Source organism: Tursiops truncatus, chromosome 4, assembly GCF_011762595.2.
Source record: "Tursiops truncatus isolate mTurTru1 chromosome 4, mTurTru1.mat.Y, whole genome shotgun sequence".
NCBI lineage: Eukaryota > Metazoa > Chordata > Mammalia > Artiodactyla > Delphinidae > Tursiops > Tursiops truncatus.
In genome coordinates, this window is record NC_047037.1 from 9,313,274 (window position 1) to 9,329,997 (window position 16,724).

Here is a 16,724-nt window from a genome sequence, read left to right on the forward strand (position 1 = left end):
TTAAAGTAAAGAATGTTACAAGAGACAAGGAAGGACACTACATAACGATCAAGGGATCAATCCAAGAAGAAGATATAACAGTTATAAATATATATGCACCGAACAAAGGAGCACCTCAATACATAAGGCAACTGCTAACAGCTATGAAAGAGGAAATAGACAGTAACACAGTAATAGTGGGGAACTTTAACACCTCACTTACACCAGTGGACAGATCATCCAAAATGAAAATAAATAAGGAAACAGAAGCTATAAATGACACAGTAGACCAGATAGATTTAATTGATATTTATAGGACATTCCATCCCAAAACAGCAGATTACACTTTCCTCTCAAGTGCACATGGAACATTCTCCAGGATAAATCACATCTTGGGTCATAAATCAAGCCCCAGTAAATTTAAGAAAATTGAAATCATATCAAGCATCTTTTCTGACCACAATGCTCTGAGATTAGAAATGAATTATGGGGAAAAATACATAGAAACCGCAAACACATAGAGGCTAAAAAATACGTTACTAAATAACCAAGAGATCACTGAAGAAATCAAAGAGGAAATCAAAAAATACCTAGAGACAAATGACAATGAAAACACAATGATCCAAAGCCTATGGGATGCAGCAAAAGCAGTTCTAAGAAGGAAGTTTATAGCTATACAAGCCTACCTCAAGATACAAGAAAAATCTCAAATAAATAATCTAACCTTATACCTAAAGGAACTAGAGAAAGAAGAACAAACAAAACCCAAAGTTAGCAGAAGGAAAGAAATCATAAAGATCAGAGCAGAAATAAATGAAATAGAAACAAAGAAAATGATAGCAAAGATCAATAAAACTAAAAGCTAGTTCTTTGAGAAGATAAACAAAATTGATAAACCATTAGCTAGACTCATCAAGAAAAAGAGGGAGAGGACTCAAATCAATAAAATTCGAAATGAAAAAGGAGAAGTTACAGCAGACGCCGCAGAAATCCAAAGCATCCTAAGAGACTACTACAAGCAACTCTATGCCAGTAAAATGGACAACCTGGAAGAAATGGACAAATTATGAGAAAAGCACAACCTTCCAAGATGGAACCAGGAAGAAATAGAAAATATAAACAGACCAGTCACAAGTAGTGAAGTTGAAACTGTGATTAAAAATCTTCCAACAAAAGTCCAGGACCAGATGTCTTCACAGGTGAATTCTATCAAACATTTAGAGAAGAGCTAACACCCATCCTTCTCAAACTCTTCCAAAAAATTACAGAGGAAGGAACACTCCCAAACTCATTCTAGGAGGCCACCATCACCCTGATACCAAAACCAGACAAAGATACTACAAAAAAAGAAAATTACAGACCAATATCACTGATGAATATAGATGCAAAATTCCTCAACAAAATACTAGCACACAGAATCCAACAACACATTAAAAGGATCATACACCATGATCAAGTGGGATTTATCCCAGGGATGCAAGGATTCTTCAATATACACGAATCAATCAATGTGATACACCATATTAACAAACTGAAGAATAAAAACCATATGATCATATCAATAGATGCAGAAAAAGCTTTTGACAAAATTCAACACCCATTTATGATAAAATCTCTCCAGAAAGTGGGCATAGAGGGAACCTACCTCAACATGATAAAGGCCATATATGACAAACATCATTCTCAGTGGTGAAAAACTGAAAGCATTTCCTCTAAGATCAGGAACAAGACAAGGATATCCACTTTCACCACTATTATTCAACATAGTTTTGGAAGTCCTAGCCACGACAATCAGAGAAGAAAAAGAAATAAAAGGAATACAAATTGGAAAAGAAGAAGTGAAACTGTCACTCTTTGCAGATGATATGATACTATACATAGAGAATCCTAAAGATGCCACCAGAAAACTACGAGAGCTAATCAATGAATTTGGTAAAGTTGCAGGATACAAAATTAATGCACAGAAATCTCTTGCATTCCTATACGCTAATGATGAAAAATCTGAAAGAGAAACACTTTCAGGAAACACTCCCATTTACCATTGCAGAAAAAGGAATAAAATACCTAGGAATAAACCTACCTATGGAGACAAAAGACCTGTATGCAGAAAACTATAAGACACTGATGAAAGAAATTGAAGATGATACCAACAGATGGAGAGATATACCATGTTCTTGGATTGGAGAATCAATATTGTGAAAATGACTATACTACCCAAAGGAGTTTACAGATTCAGTGCAATCCCTGTCAAATTACCAATGGCATTTTTTACAGAACTAGAACAAAAAATCTTGAAGTTTGTATGGAGACATAAAAGACCCCGAATAGCCAAAGCAGTCTTGAGGGAAAAAAACAGAGCTGGAGGAATCAGGTTCCCTGACTTCAGACTATACTACAAATCTACAATAATCAAGACAATATGGTACTGGCACAAAAACAGAAACATAGATCAATGGAACAAGATAGAAAGCCCAGAGATAAACCCACACACCTATGGTCAACTAATCTATGACAAAGGAGGCAAGGATATACAATGGAGAAAAGACAGTCTCTTCAATAAGTGGTGCTAGGAAAACTGGACAGCTACATGTAAAAGAATGAAATTAGAACATTCCCTAACACCATACACAAAAAATAAACTCAAAATGGATTAGAGACCGAAATGTAAGAATGGACACTATAAAACTGTTAGAGGAAAACATGGGAAGAACACTCTTTGACATAAATCACAGCAAGATCTTTTTTGATCCACCTCCTAGAGTAATGGAAATAAAAACGAAAATAAACAAATGGGACCTAATGAAACTTAAAAGCTTTTGCACAACAAAGGAAACCATAAAGAAGACGAAAAGACAACCCTCAGAATGGGAGAAAATATTTGCAAACGAATCAACGGACAAAGGATTAATCTCCAAAATATATAAACAGCTCATGCAGCTCAATGTTAAAAAAACAAACAACCCAATCCAGAAATGGGCAGAAGACCTAAATAGACATTTCTCCAAAGAAGACATACAGATGGCCAAGAAGCACATGAAAAGCTGCTCAACATCACTAATTATTAGAGAAATGCAAATCAAAACTGCAATGAGGTATCACCTCACACCAGTTAGAATAGGCATCATTAGAAAATCTACAAACAACAAATGCTGGAGAGGGTGTGGAGAAAAGGGAACCCTCTTGCATTGTTGGTGGGAATGTAAATTGATACAGCCACTATGGAGAACAGTATGGAGGTTCCTTAAAAAACTAAACATAGAATTTCCAGGGGATCCAGCAATCCCAGTACTGGGCATATACCCAGAGAAAACCATAAATCAAAAAGACACATGCACCCCAATGTTCATTGCAGCACTATTTACAGTAGCCAGGTCACGGAAGCAACCTAAATGCCCGTTGACAGATGAATGGATAAAGCAGATGTGGCACATATATACAATGGAATATTACTCAGCCATAAAAAGGAACGAAATTGGGTCATTTGTTGTGACGCTGATGGATCTAGAGACTGTCATACAGAGTGAAGTAAGTCAGAAGGAGAAAAACAAATATCGTATATTAACACGTATATGTGGAACCTAGAAGAATGGTACAGATGAACCGGTTTGCAGCGCAGGAATTGAGACACAGATGTAGAGAACAAATGTATGGAAACCAAGGGGGGAAAGTGGTGGTGGTGGTGGTGGTAGTGGTGTACTGAATTGGGCGATTGGGATTGACATGTATACACTGATGTGTATAAAATTGATGACTAGTAAGAACCTGCTATATAAAATAAAATTCAGAAATTCAAAAAAAAAAAAAAACACCACAGATGTGTGCTGTCCAGTTTGGTAGCCACCAGGCACATGTGGCTATTTAAGTTGAAATTAATTTGGATTAAACAAGATAAACTATGTCTTCAGAAGCCACATCTCAAGTGCTAATGGCTACTTTAGAGGCCAGCACAGATAGCGGACGTTCCTATCATCATAGGAAGTTCTACTGAACAGTGCTGTGCAAATAATTTGTTGTTGTTATATTATTGTGCAGTATATGATAGGAATGTCTGCATTTTATTTTCTATTCATAGTGAACTTTTAGATATGACCTCTGCCCAGTATTTGCTTTTGTTTCCTTTCTCTGCCCTTAAGAAACCTCCGTGAATTTTTATAGTGTACAAGTCTTATCTGAGTTTTTGATCAAATTTAGTGTTATATTGTAGTGGGCAGCTTGAAATTAGACTAGTTTGAAAATGTTTTCTGTATTAATAATATACAAAAGTGATTTTACCAAGTTGTTGGGTTGTTTTTTTCTTTCTTTCTTTTTCTTATTTAAAGTCCATCTTCTGCACAGTTCCCGTTTTTGGGAGAAGTACTGCCTGTTCCCTCGTCCAGCATTGATTGTCACACTTTGCAAAGTTAAGATACCCTAAATGTTGGTATCTTTTACACAGTTTCCTCCAAGCCCCTTGTTTTTTTTTTTTTACTTAAATAAAAACCGAATTTCTCAGGGAAAGAAGATTTTTACAAGCAATTTCGGAGCAGAATTGATTTTGGTGTGTGTTAATGCAGACAATCTGCCCAGTGTTAAAATGTTACAGAGAAAAAAACCCACACAAGCTGCCACGTTCGTGTGATCACACCAAAATAGCAGCTTGTGTTTGTATTTTCAGTCTCCTCGAGGTGGACTGCAGGCACACACGAATGAGTGGCTGTACTTGGTGTTGTGTGTTGTGATTTTATTTGATGCCGGCACAGTACATGCTTGTGCGTTCACGACCAGCCTTCGCATATGCACTTGTTCACAGCCACGGAAGTGAAAACTACAACACAAGCCGCTCTCTCTGAGTTGTCGGCAACCTGTGTGTGTGTTTCCTAAATATTAAAGAGGGGGAGAAACAAATTTTCAGGAACACAAGAAACAATTCTTCTGTCAAATGGCCTGTAGTCCTTCCTCATTTGACAACACTTAAGGTAAAAATAAAATATTGGATTCTCGTGGTTGCATATATATATTTAGAAATATGTATTTTCCTGTACTGCTCATGTTTTTGATGTGTATTTTTCTCATTTCTGTTCCATTTAAGCATGCAGATTCTTACCACACATTTGTCCCAATTTATGGGATATTTTTAAACTTTAAAAAAATTTTATAGTGTTTGAGTGACAATATAGGTGTATTTGCTGCAGTCGTGGTGCTTTGATTAGCATCCTGGCACTCCCTGTCTGTGGGATTCGGGAGCAGCGGTCCATGTCGTGGCAGCAGAGTTACATCGCTCTGAGCAGCTGACCAGAATTTTTAGTTTTGAGGTCCTCCTTGTAAATTAAGCCAGAATTTTTTAGCACTATTTATAGTTGTGGGTTCACACATTGATTATGAGAAGGTTAAAAAGTAAAGTCTGGTGGGTGGTAAAGTAATGCCTCATCCTGAAACATTCCTAGTTGGCCTATCCTGTTCAGTAGGGTAACAGTATTTTCGGAACTTTCACACATTTGGAATTGACACCACTTAAGTACTTCAAGGGTAAATGCTTTCAATTGCTTTAAAATTTTTTCTTAAGTGCTGAAAAAGTGCAAAATAAAGTCTGTATTTTCAGTGTGACAAAGCCTTGCACTTAAAGTGCATATTTCTATCTATCTATTTTTTTTCTTAATTTTTCACCTTTATGGTATCAGTAAAAAAATTTTTTTTTTTTTTTTTTTTTTAATTTGAGACAGAGAGGCAGTGGAGTAGAGGGCTTGCTACGTAACTCAGGGCATTGGAGAACTAGAAAGAACCTTGGATGAAAACCTCTATTTGGATGGTGACAGATACCACCCCCTGAAACTCCAGCCCCAACTGCCCTGTCCTATCATTCTTTGATATTTCCTGTCATCCTAACCCTTCTGCTTTGTCTTCTCACCTGTATGGCGATTTCAAATTCCCACCTTCTCTGTTAGGCTCTTGGAGACTTTCCTGCTATCCTCTTGGGCTGGATCACACCCTTGTCATCACAACAGATTCCTGCTTTCTTTCTGTTCACCTCCAGTTTATGGCCTGTGAAAACTATATGTTGCTTATGTATTCATTAGTTGCAAAAAGCAGGTAGCCGAACTGTGGTCTGGCCTTTGTTATGCTTTGCCTTTTCACCTCCAGCCCTTGAGTTCATGATTTCATTCTCATTTTTCGTTGGTTTGTTTATTTGTAGGTTTGTAGATTTATTTACTCATTCAACAAATGCTACCTGAGAAATTACTATGTAGCAGCTACCATTCCAGAAGTTGAGGATCCTGATAAGGAAATAGTGTGTCTTCTGTTCTTTTGTAGACCCTGCGTATTTTATTGTAATTATCTTCCTTTTAAAAATATCTGTAAAATGTCTACTTTCTCGCCTAGATTTTCTTAAGTACTTAGTTTTTCTGTTCTATATCTTTCATATTCCCCAGTACCAGGCATCCATAACAGGCATTTGTGTCATTGGTAGTCATCTACTTAAGTCCTTTTATTTTGCAAGCGCGTAAAGTTGAAGCTCAGAAAGAATGACTTAAGAAAATACAACTTGTTAACGGCTGAAATGGAAATAACACCTGGGACTCCAGGTCTTTCCACAGATCTGTAACGTTTTATGTTAATCTAGTTTGCCTGAATTTAACGCTTTCTCAGTTCTAGAAGCATTTATCAAATACTTTGTGTATGCAGAGCACTCTGTGGAGCACACAGGACATGAAGGCATGAGTGTTATCTCAACTCTTACTCAGAAAGTTCTAGAGATTCAATACACAGCTACTGTTTCTGCCCTCTGGGTTCATATGTTCTAATGTAGAGTTTCTCACCCGTGGGAGTATTGACCTTTTGGACCAATTAATTCTTTGTTGTGAGAGGCTGTCCCACGCAGTGGGGTGTTAAGCAGAGTCCCCGACCTCTGGCTGCCGAGGGCTCTTTGGGGCATGATTTTTAGATCTTTCCAGGGCATCAGGGTGTCTTGTCTGACAGGAGGTTCTCTGATGCACTGCTTTAGAGCTTTCTGAGATCTTAACAAAGTATTTTACATTCACACCCTTGGTTTCATCTTTGGACCTTGTTTTCCTGACTGTGTCTTATATTCGATCTTTGCCCAGAAGCAGTGTCTTAAATGCTTCATTTGTGACGAGAGGATGAGAAGGAGAAAAGGTTGTATTTTCAAGCCCAGCAAGTCCCAGCGCCTCTGCGTTGAGCAGTTCTTCCACTTTCCTCCTTTTCCATTCTACTGTAAATAACAAGCAACACCAGGCAGCACCTTCCGCACTGCCTGGACAGTCTCCTTGGCTGGATCACCCGGTGTATTAGGTACATTTTCAGTATTCCAAATAACTAGAGGCTGCTGTGTTGTCAGTACCTAATAAGGAATCTTTTCTCTCCACTTTTCTTGTGATGTTTTCCTCACTTTGATTTACGCCCTCACTGGCAGCCTCGTGGGCTGTCTGGCTAATCATCTCTTTCAGATCCTTTAGTCTTTCAGTGGGGTCTGTGCAAGGTCCTTCCAGCTCCTGTCCAGTCCTATAGACACCTCTACCACATATTTTATTGTTTTTTAAAAAACAGCCCAGTTTCAGGTATCAAAACCTCTTATCGTCATCTATTTGCTGCATAATACATCAACCAAAATGTAATCACTTGGAACTGTAATCATGTATTGTATTTCATAGTTGCTGGAGATCAGGAGTTTGGGAGCAGCTGTGGTCCTGGCTCAGGGGTCTCTCTTGAGCTTGCAGTCAGGTGTCAGCTGGAGCTGCGGTCGTGTGGAGGCCTAATGAGGGCTGGAGGACCCCTGTGGGTTCCTCTCCATGTGGGTCTCGCCATGGCGCTGCTTAAGTGTCTTTTCTCCAGAGGATTCTTCCCCTAAAGCAAACAATCCATGGAGGAAGGGCAGTGTGTTAAAGAATTGGCAGATGTATTTTTAAAACCACCACAGTCCATATGTAGCTTCCCAAGTTTCCCAGATGACCTTTTCCATTCTGTCCAGCTGGAAGGGGAAATGTGGATGGGGCCTGATGGGGGCTGGGGGAAATGTGAATTTTGTGGTCACATGTCATGGCCACTCCCATCCCAGTGGCCACAGCTCACTGAAGAGGATGCTGGGAAGTTCAGTCCTGCCGTGTACCTGGAATGAGGAGAAAGCAGATTTGTTTGAATAGGGGGGATGGTGAAATCATCAACCAAAGTAGGGAGGACAGGAATAAAAAATACATAGTGTGCCTCCGTTCATTTTATATCAAAGTGCTCCTCTGTGGTTTTTGCTTGATTTTTTTTTTTTTCAGTTTTTCTTTAATAAAACAACAAACCAGAGAAAGGTATTATAGTTATTTTGGTGTTTAATAGTATTCTAGGGAGTTTTCATCTGCTCATTTTAAATTTTAGATGGATGCTGGTAGTGAAGTTCTGGTTTTAAAGTACCCACGTAACATCAATTATTGTTCCTTCAAGCCCTCCTGTGCTGCTCCGTCCTCCTGCTTGACTATAAACCTTCCCCAAGGGTTTTATTTTTTCCCTTGGGGCATCTTATTGAATACTTGCATCTTCAGTAATTCAGCTGGGCCCAGTGCTTTGTCTGTTTTAATACTTCTAATTACCTAATTATGTACTATTATGCAGTGACAAAGCCCTTTGTCATTTCACTCTTTTCTTAACCCTTTTCTTGCTTAGGAAATGTTATTTTTGTCTCTTTGTTGTCTGAGGAACTCTCCATCATAGACACCCCAGATATTTGTCTAGCTTCCCTTCATCCTCTGTCTGTGTTATGAGCGACCACAGCCCTGTGCGAAGTTTCTGTGTCTTTCCAGTTAGCTCCCGTCAGGCACCTGGGTTCCTGGTTACTGGGTCTGACGTTGTTGTTTAGCTGTACTCCATCCCTCACCTCCTGACTTGTTCCCATATGCTGCAGTTGCATGGGAAGATATCCAAAAGGCGAATAGAATAGTCTGGTTATCATAACCTATTTTCGTGACAGAATTAGTGTCATTTATCATTCATAGATCTTAGATGTCCACAAGCATCCATGAGTAAATATAATGGAAACCAACTATGTTTTTCAAAATTATAGTGATCTGTACTTCAGGATGACTAAAAATTGACAGGGGTAAATTTTTCTTTATATATGTATTTTAGATAATAATGAAAGGAAAAAGGATAAAGTTGTAGTCTTGCCATCTTACCACCTCTAATGAATTAATACACCTAGGCAATGATCATCGATCATCACAGAAAGAGAAGCTAAAAATGTATGCCTCCTGATGGAGGTACACAGTACCATCTGTACCCGTTAGCTATTGCTGCATTGTAAACCACCCCAAAGCTTAAAAGAACAGCAGAATTAATGTTGTTGATGAATCTCCAACTTGGGTAGGGCTGAGCAGGCAGGTTGTCTCTGTTCCACATGGTGTTGGCCAGGCCAGCTTGAAGGTTAAGGACTGGAATCATTGGAAGATGTGTTCACTTTCCTGCCTGACTGTTGACGCCGGCTCTCAGCAGAGACCTCTGGAGCTGTGGCTGGAACGCCTCCCCACGGCCTCTCCTGTAGCTGCTTGACTTCTAGCAGCACAGCGTCTGGGTTCCACGATGTGTCCAGACGGAGAGGCAGACAGAAGCTGTGTCGCAGCATCACTTGTGCGGTCTTCTCTTTGTGAGAAGCTCATCACTGAGGACAGCACATCTGCAGAGGGAAGGAAGTTAGGCTCCTCCACCTTTGTACGGGAGGAGTGCCAAAGAATTCGTGAACATGTACTAAAGCCACCATGCCACCCATGAAGGTTTTTGTTGAAAGTTGAACCTGAACCTGATGAAGTCTCTAGACCTACCTACCAGTTTATAGGAAATACAGCGGGGGGCGGGGGTGTGGAGGTCGGGGGTGGGGCGCGGTGGGGAGGAGAGGAATGTGTCACATAACAAAGTGGAGGAACAATAAGTAAAATTCAGAATGTGGGAAGTTTCTACAGGGTAAAGAGCCTGGTTTCTTTAACAAATACATTGTAAGAGAGAGAGGGAGAGGGAGAGAGGAAGGAAGGGAGGGAGGGAGGGAGGGGCACGTCTATGGAGTAAAAAACTCTTAAGAGATATATCAACAAGTTGCAGTGTAAATTCTTGGATCTTGATTGAAACAAACTGAAAAATATTTAGGGAAATTTGAACATTGATTGTATATTTGATTTAATCAATGGATTATTTTTATTAGTTATAGTGTTAAAGTGGTGCTATGGTTATGTTTTTAGAGAGTCTTTATGTTTTAGAAATACACACTGCAATATTATGGGTGTAGTGATGTCTCAGGTTTGCTTCAAAATGCAACATTGAGAGAGGAGGATGTGTAAAAAAAAAAAAAGAACTGATTAATGATGAAGCTGGGCGATGGCTATACTGCAATTCAGTCTACTATTGTCTCTTTATAAATGCTGGAATTTAAAATGAAAGATTATAATGAAAAGATTATATATGAAAGATTTTAGATAAAGATTTTTTTAAAACTTAAGTTGAAAACTATACTGCCTACGAATGTGGGGTTATTTCAAGATACAAACCAAAACTCACACAGCAGACTTTTATATCTCTTGATGTTAGTTTGCACTATGTAAAATTTGTCTATTTAATACCTGCACACATCTTGAGAGAGAAACGCCTGCATTTTAAATATTGATCTATTAAGTTAAAACTGAATTATCGGGCTTCCCTGGTGGCGCAGTGGTTGAGAATCCGCCTGCCGATGCAGGGGACACGGGTTCGTGCCCCGATCTGGGAAGATCCCACATGCCGCGGAGCGGCTGGGCCCGTGAGTCATGGCCGCTGAGCCTGCGCATCCAGAGCCTGTGCTCTGCAACGGGAGAGGCCACAACGGTGAGAGGGCCCGCATACCGCAAAAACAAAAAACTGAATTATCACCTTTTTTTCCGTCAGGTAAAAATGTTCAATGGTATTAGTCTAAATCACATCATGGAATACTTTAATATTAATTTCTCTTTGCTTTTTATCTCTATCAGAGTTTCATCCTCACCTGTTTACCATCTCCACTTTCATTTCTGGCCAAATGCAGGAATTAGTTCTCTTGACTTTCATTTTCTAATAATAATTTAGAATTTATCTTCAGTTCCCATTTATTGTGATTCTTTTCTCCTTTTACTTTCCTATCAGATGGTTTTGGCTTGAGTGAATCATAAATGTCTCTAGTTTCAATCCTAAATTTTTTTGTCTCTATCTCATCTTTAATGAATATACTACCATTTCTCTTTTTTGCATGAAACTGTAGAGTCACTATTGATTTTTCAAAATCTTCACAGTTGTTGACTCCAGCCTCGGTCTGTATTCTGTGATTTTTGTTATTGTCTCAAAACCAGATTTGCCTTTCCAGTGATATTCGGGTTAGACTACTGTTCAGATTACCTGCCCTGAATCAACACCAGATGTTAGGGAAGCTATTTTGGAACTTAAAACCTATCATCAAAGCTGCTTATCACTATTCCTAGAGAATCTACTCACTACTTTTCTCCCTTTTATTTCTGATTCCTATAGATGGAATGCCTTCTTACTTGAAGCCTGTTAATACGAAACCAAGTATTTGTTGTTAGCAAATATGTTATTATTCAGGTATATTCATCAACCTTATGACCTAGGTTCTTCTGTGTAACTTTAAACTCATGGAATTTTACTTCAATGCATATCTCTGACACATTGTTTAGCAAAGCAGTTGGGAAGTACTGCTAACCTGCTAACTACCCAGATGTACTGGAGCAGGTATTAATCTCTCTGCTTCCGTTCTCCTTGCCTGTTACCTTCTGAGCTGGACTCTTTCACCTTATAACTTCTCTGAATGTCATCTCTTTTTCCAGCTTCTTTTGTTTCCCTTTTGGAACTCTTCTGAAATCTTTCCCATGTTACTTGTTAGATGCTGTGGATTCTTCATCAGCATTTAGAGAGCACCTCACACTTTTCTAAAAAAGAGGATATCCTGAGACTTCCTAAATTGACACTTCAGCATTGTAGACTAGAATTGTGGGTGGTGGGCTATCACATAGATATGCTCTGTCTGCCTCATACGCGTTTTCAGTTGATTGGGTATTTGCTAAAAGTGGGTGATTTAAATTATCTACCTGCAATTTGATCCTTATAGATCTCTAGTTTTTAGTCTTGCGAGTGGTTAGTATGCATTTAAAGGAAACTGTGAATTGATATGTAATATAATTTACATTTTTAGTAGTAAGCTATTAAATTCTTACTTTATATAGTTCATGGATACTTGTTACAAAGTGAATGTTGTAGGTTTTAGTACTTTCTCCCATAGTCCATTCAGATTGCAGTGACTGTAGGGAATTTGGTGGTGCCAGTGTTCATAGACAGTTTCCAAAGCATAGTCATGGAAGGGGACACACAAAATCACGCATCCGTGTGATCTGTCCAGATCCTGGGACAGGAAGCCTACTTCACGACAGGGCTAGATTTAAGTCATCTGATGAGGAAGGAGGGGAAACAGTTTCGTCTCAGAAGGGTTACTCTGTTTTTACTTTAGTGACTAAGTTTTCCCAAGAAATTTCTTTCCAGCATTTCATTAACTACTTACCTATCTTTCATCCTGATTACTCTAATTCGGGATATTTGACTATCTAAAGGTTTTAGCAGCTTTCTTTTGTCCCAAATAAGTCATTTAACAAGTTTTTCTGTTTCTTTCCTGCTTCAGTGCATTTGACACCTTTATGGAACTTCTTTGGCTTCTAAGATATAGTTATTATTCTTGCTCTGAATCTGCTTTCAGGTAATTTCTCTCCTCTTTAGGAGCTGTGGTCACTTGTGCCTAGTCAGACTCCTGAGCTTCAGTCTGGGCTGTCTGGAGGGCCATCACATTAATCTGGATGGCTGTCTGGAGGGCCATCCATCTCAAGCATGGACTTGAGATAACGTTGTTCAGACCCATGGACTGTTGATTACCGGCCCCCCAAAGGAGAGGCTTCCTTGTTGGTAGAGAACAGGTCAGATACCTGTGTCTGGGGACAAATTGTACATCCAAGGGAATTTCAAGCAAAAGTCAAATGAACAGATGAAGATGAAACAGGCTGTACTTTATTATAAAAATTAGGCCCAGGAAAGAGATGCTTCACAAACCGCCTGAACTGGAGAGAAAGTTCTCACTCTCACAGGGTGCCCGAAGAGGATCAGAAGGAAGCAGACAAGAGCAGAGGTTGCCAGAGATAGGAAGCAGTGAACCATCAGAATATGAATAAAATAACCACTGCTGCCTTTACGAGACTAACGAAGGAGATTTTTCTGTTTCCGTGATGCCGCGTGCCTCCGTGCTCTAGGCGCTCCTCCTTTTCAGCCTCTTGCGTATTTACTACATATTCTCGTGTTTTCTAATTCCAATGCGACCTCATTCACATCTTCATCACCTAAAGTACCAGTACTCAGAGACTAGCAATCACTTCTCTTCCTGAACGTCTGCTGCCAGGCGCTGTTCTTGGTGCTTTCACATTATTTCATCTTCATCACAAGATCAGTATTATTATCGCTACTTATAGATGAGGCCGTTAAGCAGCCATTTACTCAAGGTCGCACAGCCAGCAGTTATGCAACAGGGATCTGAACTTCGGCTTTTCTTCTCAGGTTTGTGATTTTTCCATTTCACCTCAGTATAATGTCCTCTTATCTCCTTCCTGCAGTCTCTCCTCCTGCAGGCTTAATCCCACTTAGAGTTACTCAAATACTGTCTTCTTTGGTACTTCCCTATTCAGAAATGTAGAGTCACTCTGTTGCTTTTCCTCAGTTGTAAATACTGCATTCAAAGCTCTTTTCTACACCTCCCACCTTTTCTTCTGTCCTGTTGCCCTGCTGCCAAGTGGCAGTACTTCACAGAAGTATTGATGCTTTCCTTTTGCATTACTAATACCATACAGTGCTCTGCATTTGGAATACTCTTTGCCTTCTATGTCTTCATAGCTTTCCTTCTGATTTGTTTACTTTTCCCACAGATGTTCCATGTTCCTCCTCTCCTAAAAATTCTTGTTCAAACCTTTTGTGATTGAACCCATTTGCTGCTTATTTCTAGATGACATTCCTTCTTCCCTTATAGGCTCGTCTCTTGGTATTCATAGGAGATTAGTTCCAGGACTCCCACAGATACCAAAGTCCATGGGTGCTCAACTCTCTTGTATAAAATGGAGTAATATTCTCATATAATCTATGCATATCCTCTCATATACTTTAAATCATCTCTAGATTTCTTATAATACCTACTACAATGTAAATGCCATGTAAATAGTGGCTGGCATGCTGGCAAATGCAAGTTTTGCTTTTTGGAACTTTCTGGAATTTTTTTTCCCCAAACATCTTTGATCCACGGTTGGTTGAGTCTGCAGATTCGAAACCCAGGGATCCACAGGGTCGACTGTATATTCACTGTGTATTGCACTGCTCTGTATTTGCTCTTTGGGTTGTTGCAGTCGTAAATTCTTGCATTATAAACAACTATTTAAGCTCCTTTCAGGTGGATACTCTTGCCCTTTTGTATTTCACATTACCTCAAAGCACCTGGTAGAATTTTTGATCCAGAGATCATTTAAGCAATACTGACTAACTCAGTCCATTTGAAGTCTGTGTTTTAATCAGATAAAACTAATGGTGTGGTCATGTATAATAATTTAAATCATGGTATTTGCATCAAAAAAAATAGGATAATGATTTTTTTTCCACAAAGTTGGTACTTACAAAATCACAGTATACCAAATGGGGTAAAACAAAGCAATCCCCACACCAAATGCACAGGCTATAATTTGTTTTGCTTAAAAACTGTTGTATTCATCATGCATATGATGACATTTACATACGAAGACATTTGAAATATTTAGATGTTGAAGGGTATCCAGTAGTTTCCCTTTTTCTCACCCTTTTTTCTTTAACACATGAGTCCCACCTATGGCATAAGTTGCCTGGCAAATACAGACTTGTACTAAAACCAAAAGCTGCCCATGGCACCTCTCAGAGATGAGAATTTGAGGGTAACTCTTGGAATTGTGCTAGCTGATTTCAATCCTGTGTTTTCTTTTTTCAGGTTTCCTGAAATGCAGTTTTTCCAACAAGAAAATGTGAGAAAAATTCTTACAGATGTTCTTTTCTGTTATGCTAGAGAAAACGAGCAGTTGCTTTATAAGCAGGTAATGAAAATATCGTACAGGTGGCATCCATTGACTCAGAATTTTCTATACAGCTTGACAAATGATAGAGCAATAATGTAGCCTTTATTGTATCCAAAGTTGCATCATAATAGTAAAGCAATCAAAGAGCTGCTTGTCAGCTGCATGGTGAGAAAGGTAAGCTCATTGACGCACATATGCTTCTTCCTTATTATAAGACATTCCACCAAATTGTCTTCTATGAGGCATTCAATCTTTGCTTTCAACTTTTGAGAGTTTGTTTATAAACAGCATCTTTGAAGGCAATCTAGTAATAAAGCTTTTCAGAGTTGTATATATAAATATTGTTTCTAAGTACAGCATTTATAAATATGTGGCATGTCATGTAGAGAATAATCAAATGTCCTTTTACTCTTCAAAATCTACCAGTAATATAACTGCAGAAAGTTCCTTTAAACTTTCTGAAATTTATATGATATTCTTGTGATCTTGATGTTTAATTCATCTCATTATTAAAGAAGATTATTGGATTATGTTTATTCTTTTCAAAATGTAAATTTTTAATTTAATCTATAAAGAAGTATCTAGGTTTTCATTTAACCTTATGGGGTTCCAATAAAAATACGCAAAGTTAGATATTTTTATGTATTTCTCAAAATGCATATTAAGTGAGAATTCAAACTATATTAATAAATTCTCCAACAATCCAAAGTTATGACATCCAACTGATGACAACCCAAATTCAGTGTAATATAACAGAGAACATCTGCATGGTGAGAGCAGTGTATTTAATTTGAGATAGACTTAATTTGTTTAAAGATAATAAATCAGGTCATATTACAGTTGTCCTAAATAATGTATTTGTTATTGTGTACATAGAATATCCAAGGGAACTAATTTTATCTTAGTTTCGATACTAATAATATGTCTTTATATTAATTACATGGTGATATTTAGCTTTTAGAATGGGAAATGGAAAAATATATCCTACTCATAATGGCAACCAAAACTATAAAATGTCTAAAAATAAATGTAATAATATAAAATCAAAAGCTATATGAAGAAAACTATAAATGTTATTGGAGCAAGAGTTGAATAAATAGAAAAGTGATAACGTGTTTTTAGGTGGGAAGACATTAAGTAAAAATATTACTTCTTCCCAAATTAATATATAAATGTGTTATCATTCCATTGATAGTCTAAGTGAGAGATATGGTTTTTAAAAACCGGGCACAGTGATTTTAAATTTTACACCAAGAAGCTTTATAGTCATTTTAATGGTGATAATACAGCTTAGTGGTTAAGATCACTGGCTCTAGACTCGGATCCCTTGATTTGAATCTCGGCTCCAACACTTTAAGTAGCTACCTTGTCTTAGACAATATACACATGTAACTTTTCTAATCCTTAGTTTCGTTGATGAGGGCAATAATAGTATTGACTCTGTAGAGTTAAAGACATGTGGTGCTCATTATGAGTTCATGTTGGTGGCTGTGATGGTGATCATTGCTACAGTCAGTATTAAATATGTTGGAGCTGCCACAGAATTCAGGGGAAGGGGAGAATGGCACAGGGAGATCTGAAAACTGTTACAAATGTTCTGTGATCAAACCAATGCGACAATAATGTGGGAACTGAGAA

At 38.3% G+C, this 16,724-nt stretch overlaps 1 protein-coding gene across 8 annotated transcripts in view; it reads left to right on the forward strand.

The window, feature by feature from the left end:
* Positions 1 to 16,724, forward strand: part of TBC1D5 (TBC1 domain family member 5) — a 540,886-nt gene that overhangs the window by 303,801 nt on the left and 220,361 nt on the right. For all 8 annotated transcript variants that reach the window (XM_019934420.3, XM_073803671.1, XM_073803672.1 and 5 more), the window contains one exon: positions 15,002 to 15,104. In XM_019934420.3, coding sequence (XP_019789979.2) covers positions 15,002 to 15,104 — 103 coding nt within the window. The remainder of the gene's footprint in view (positions 1 to 15,001; positions 15,105 to 16,724) is intronic.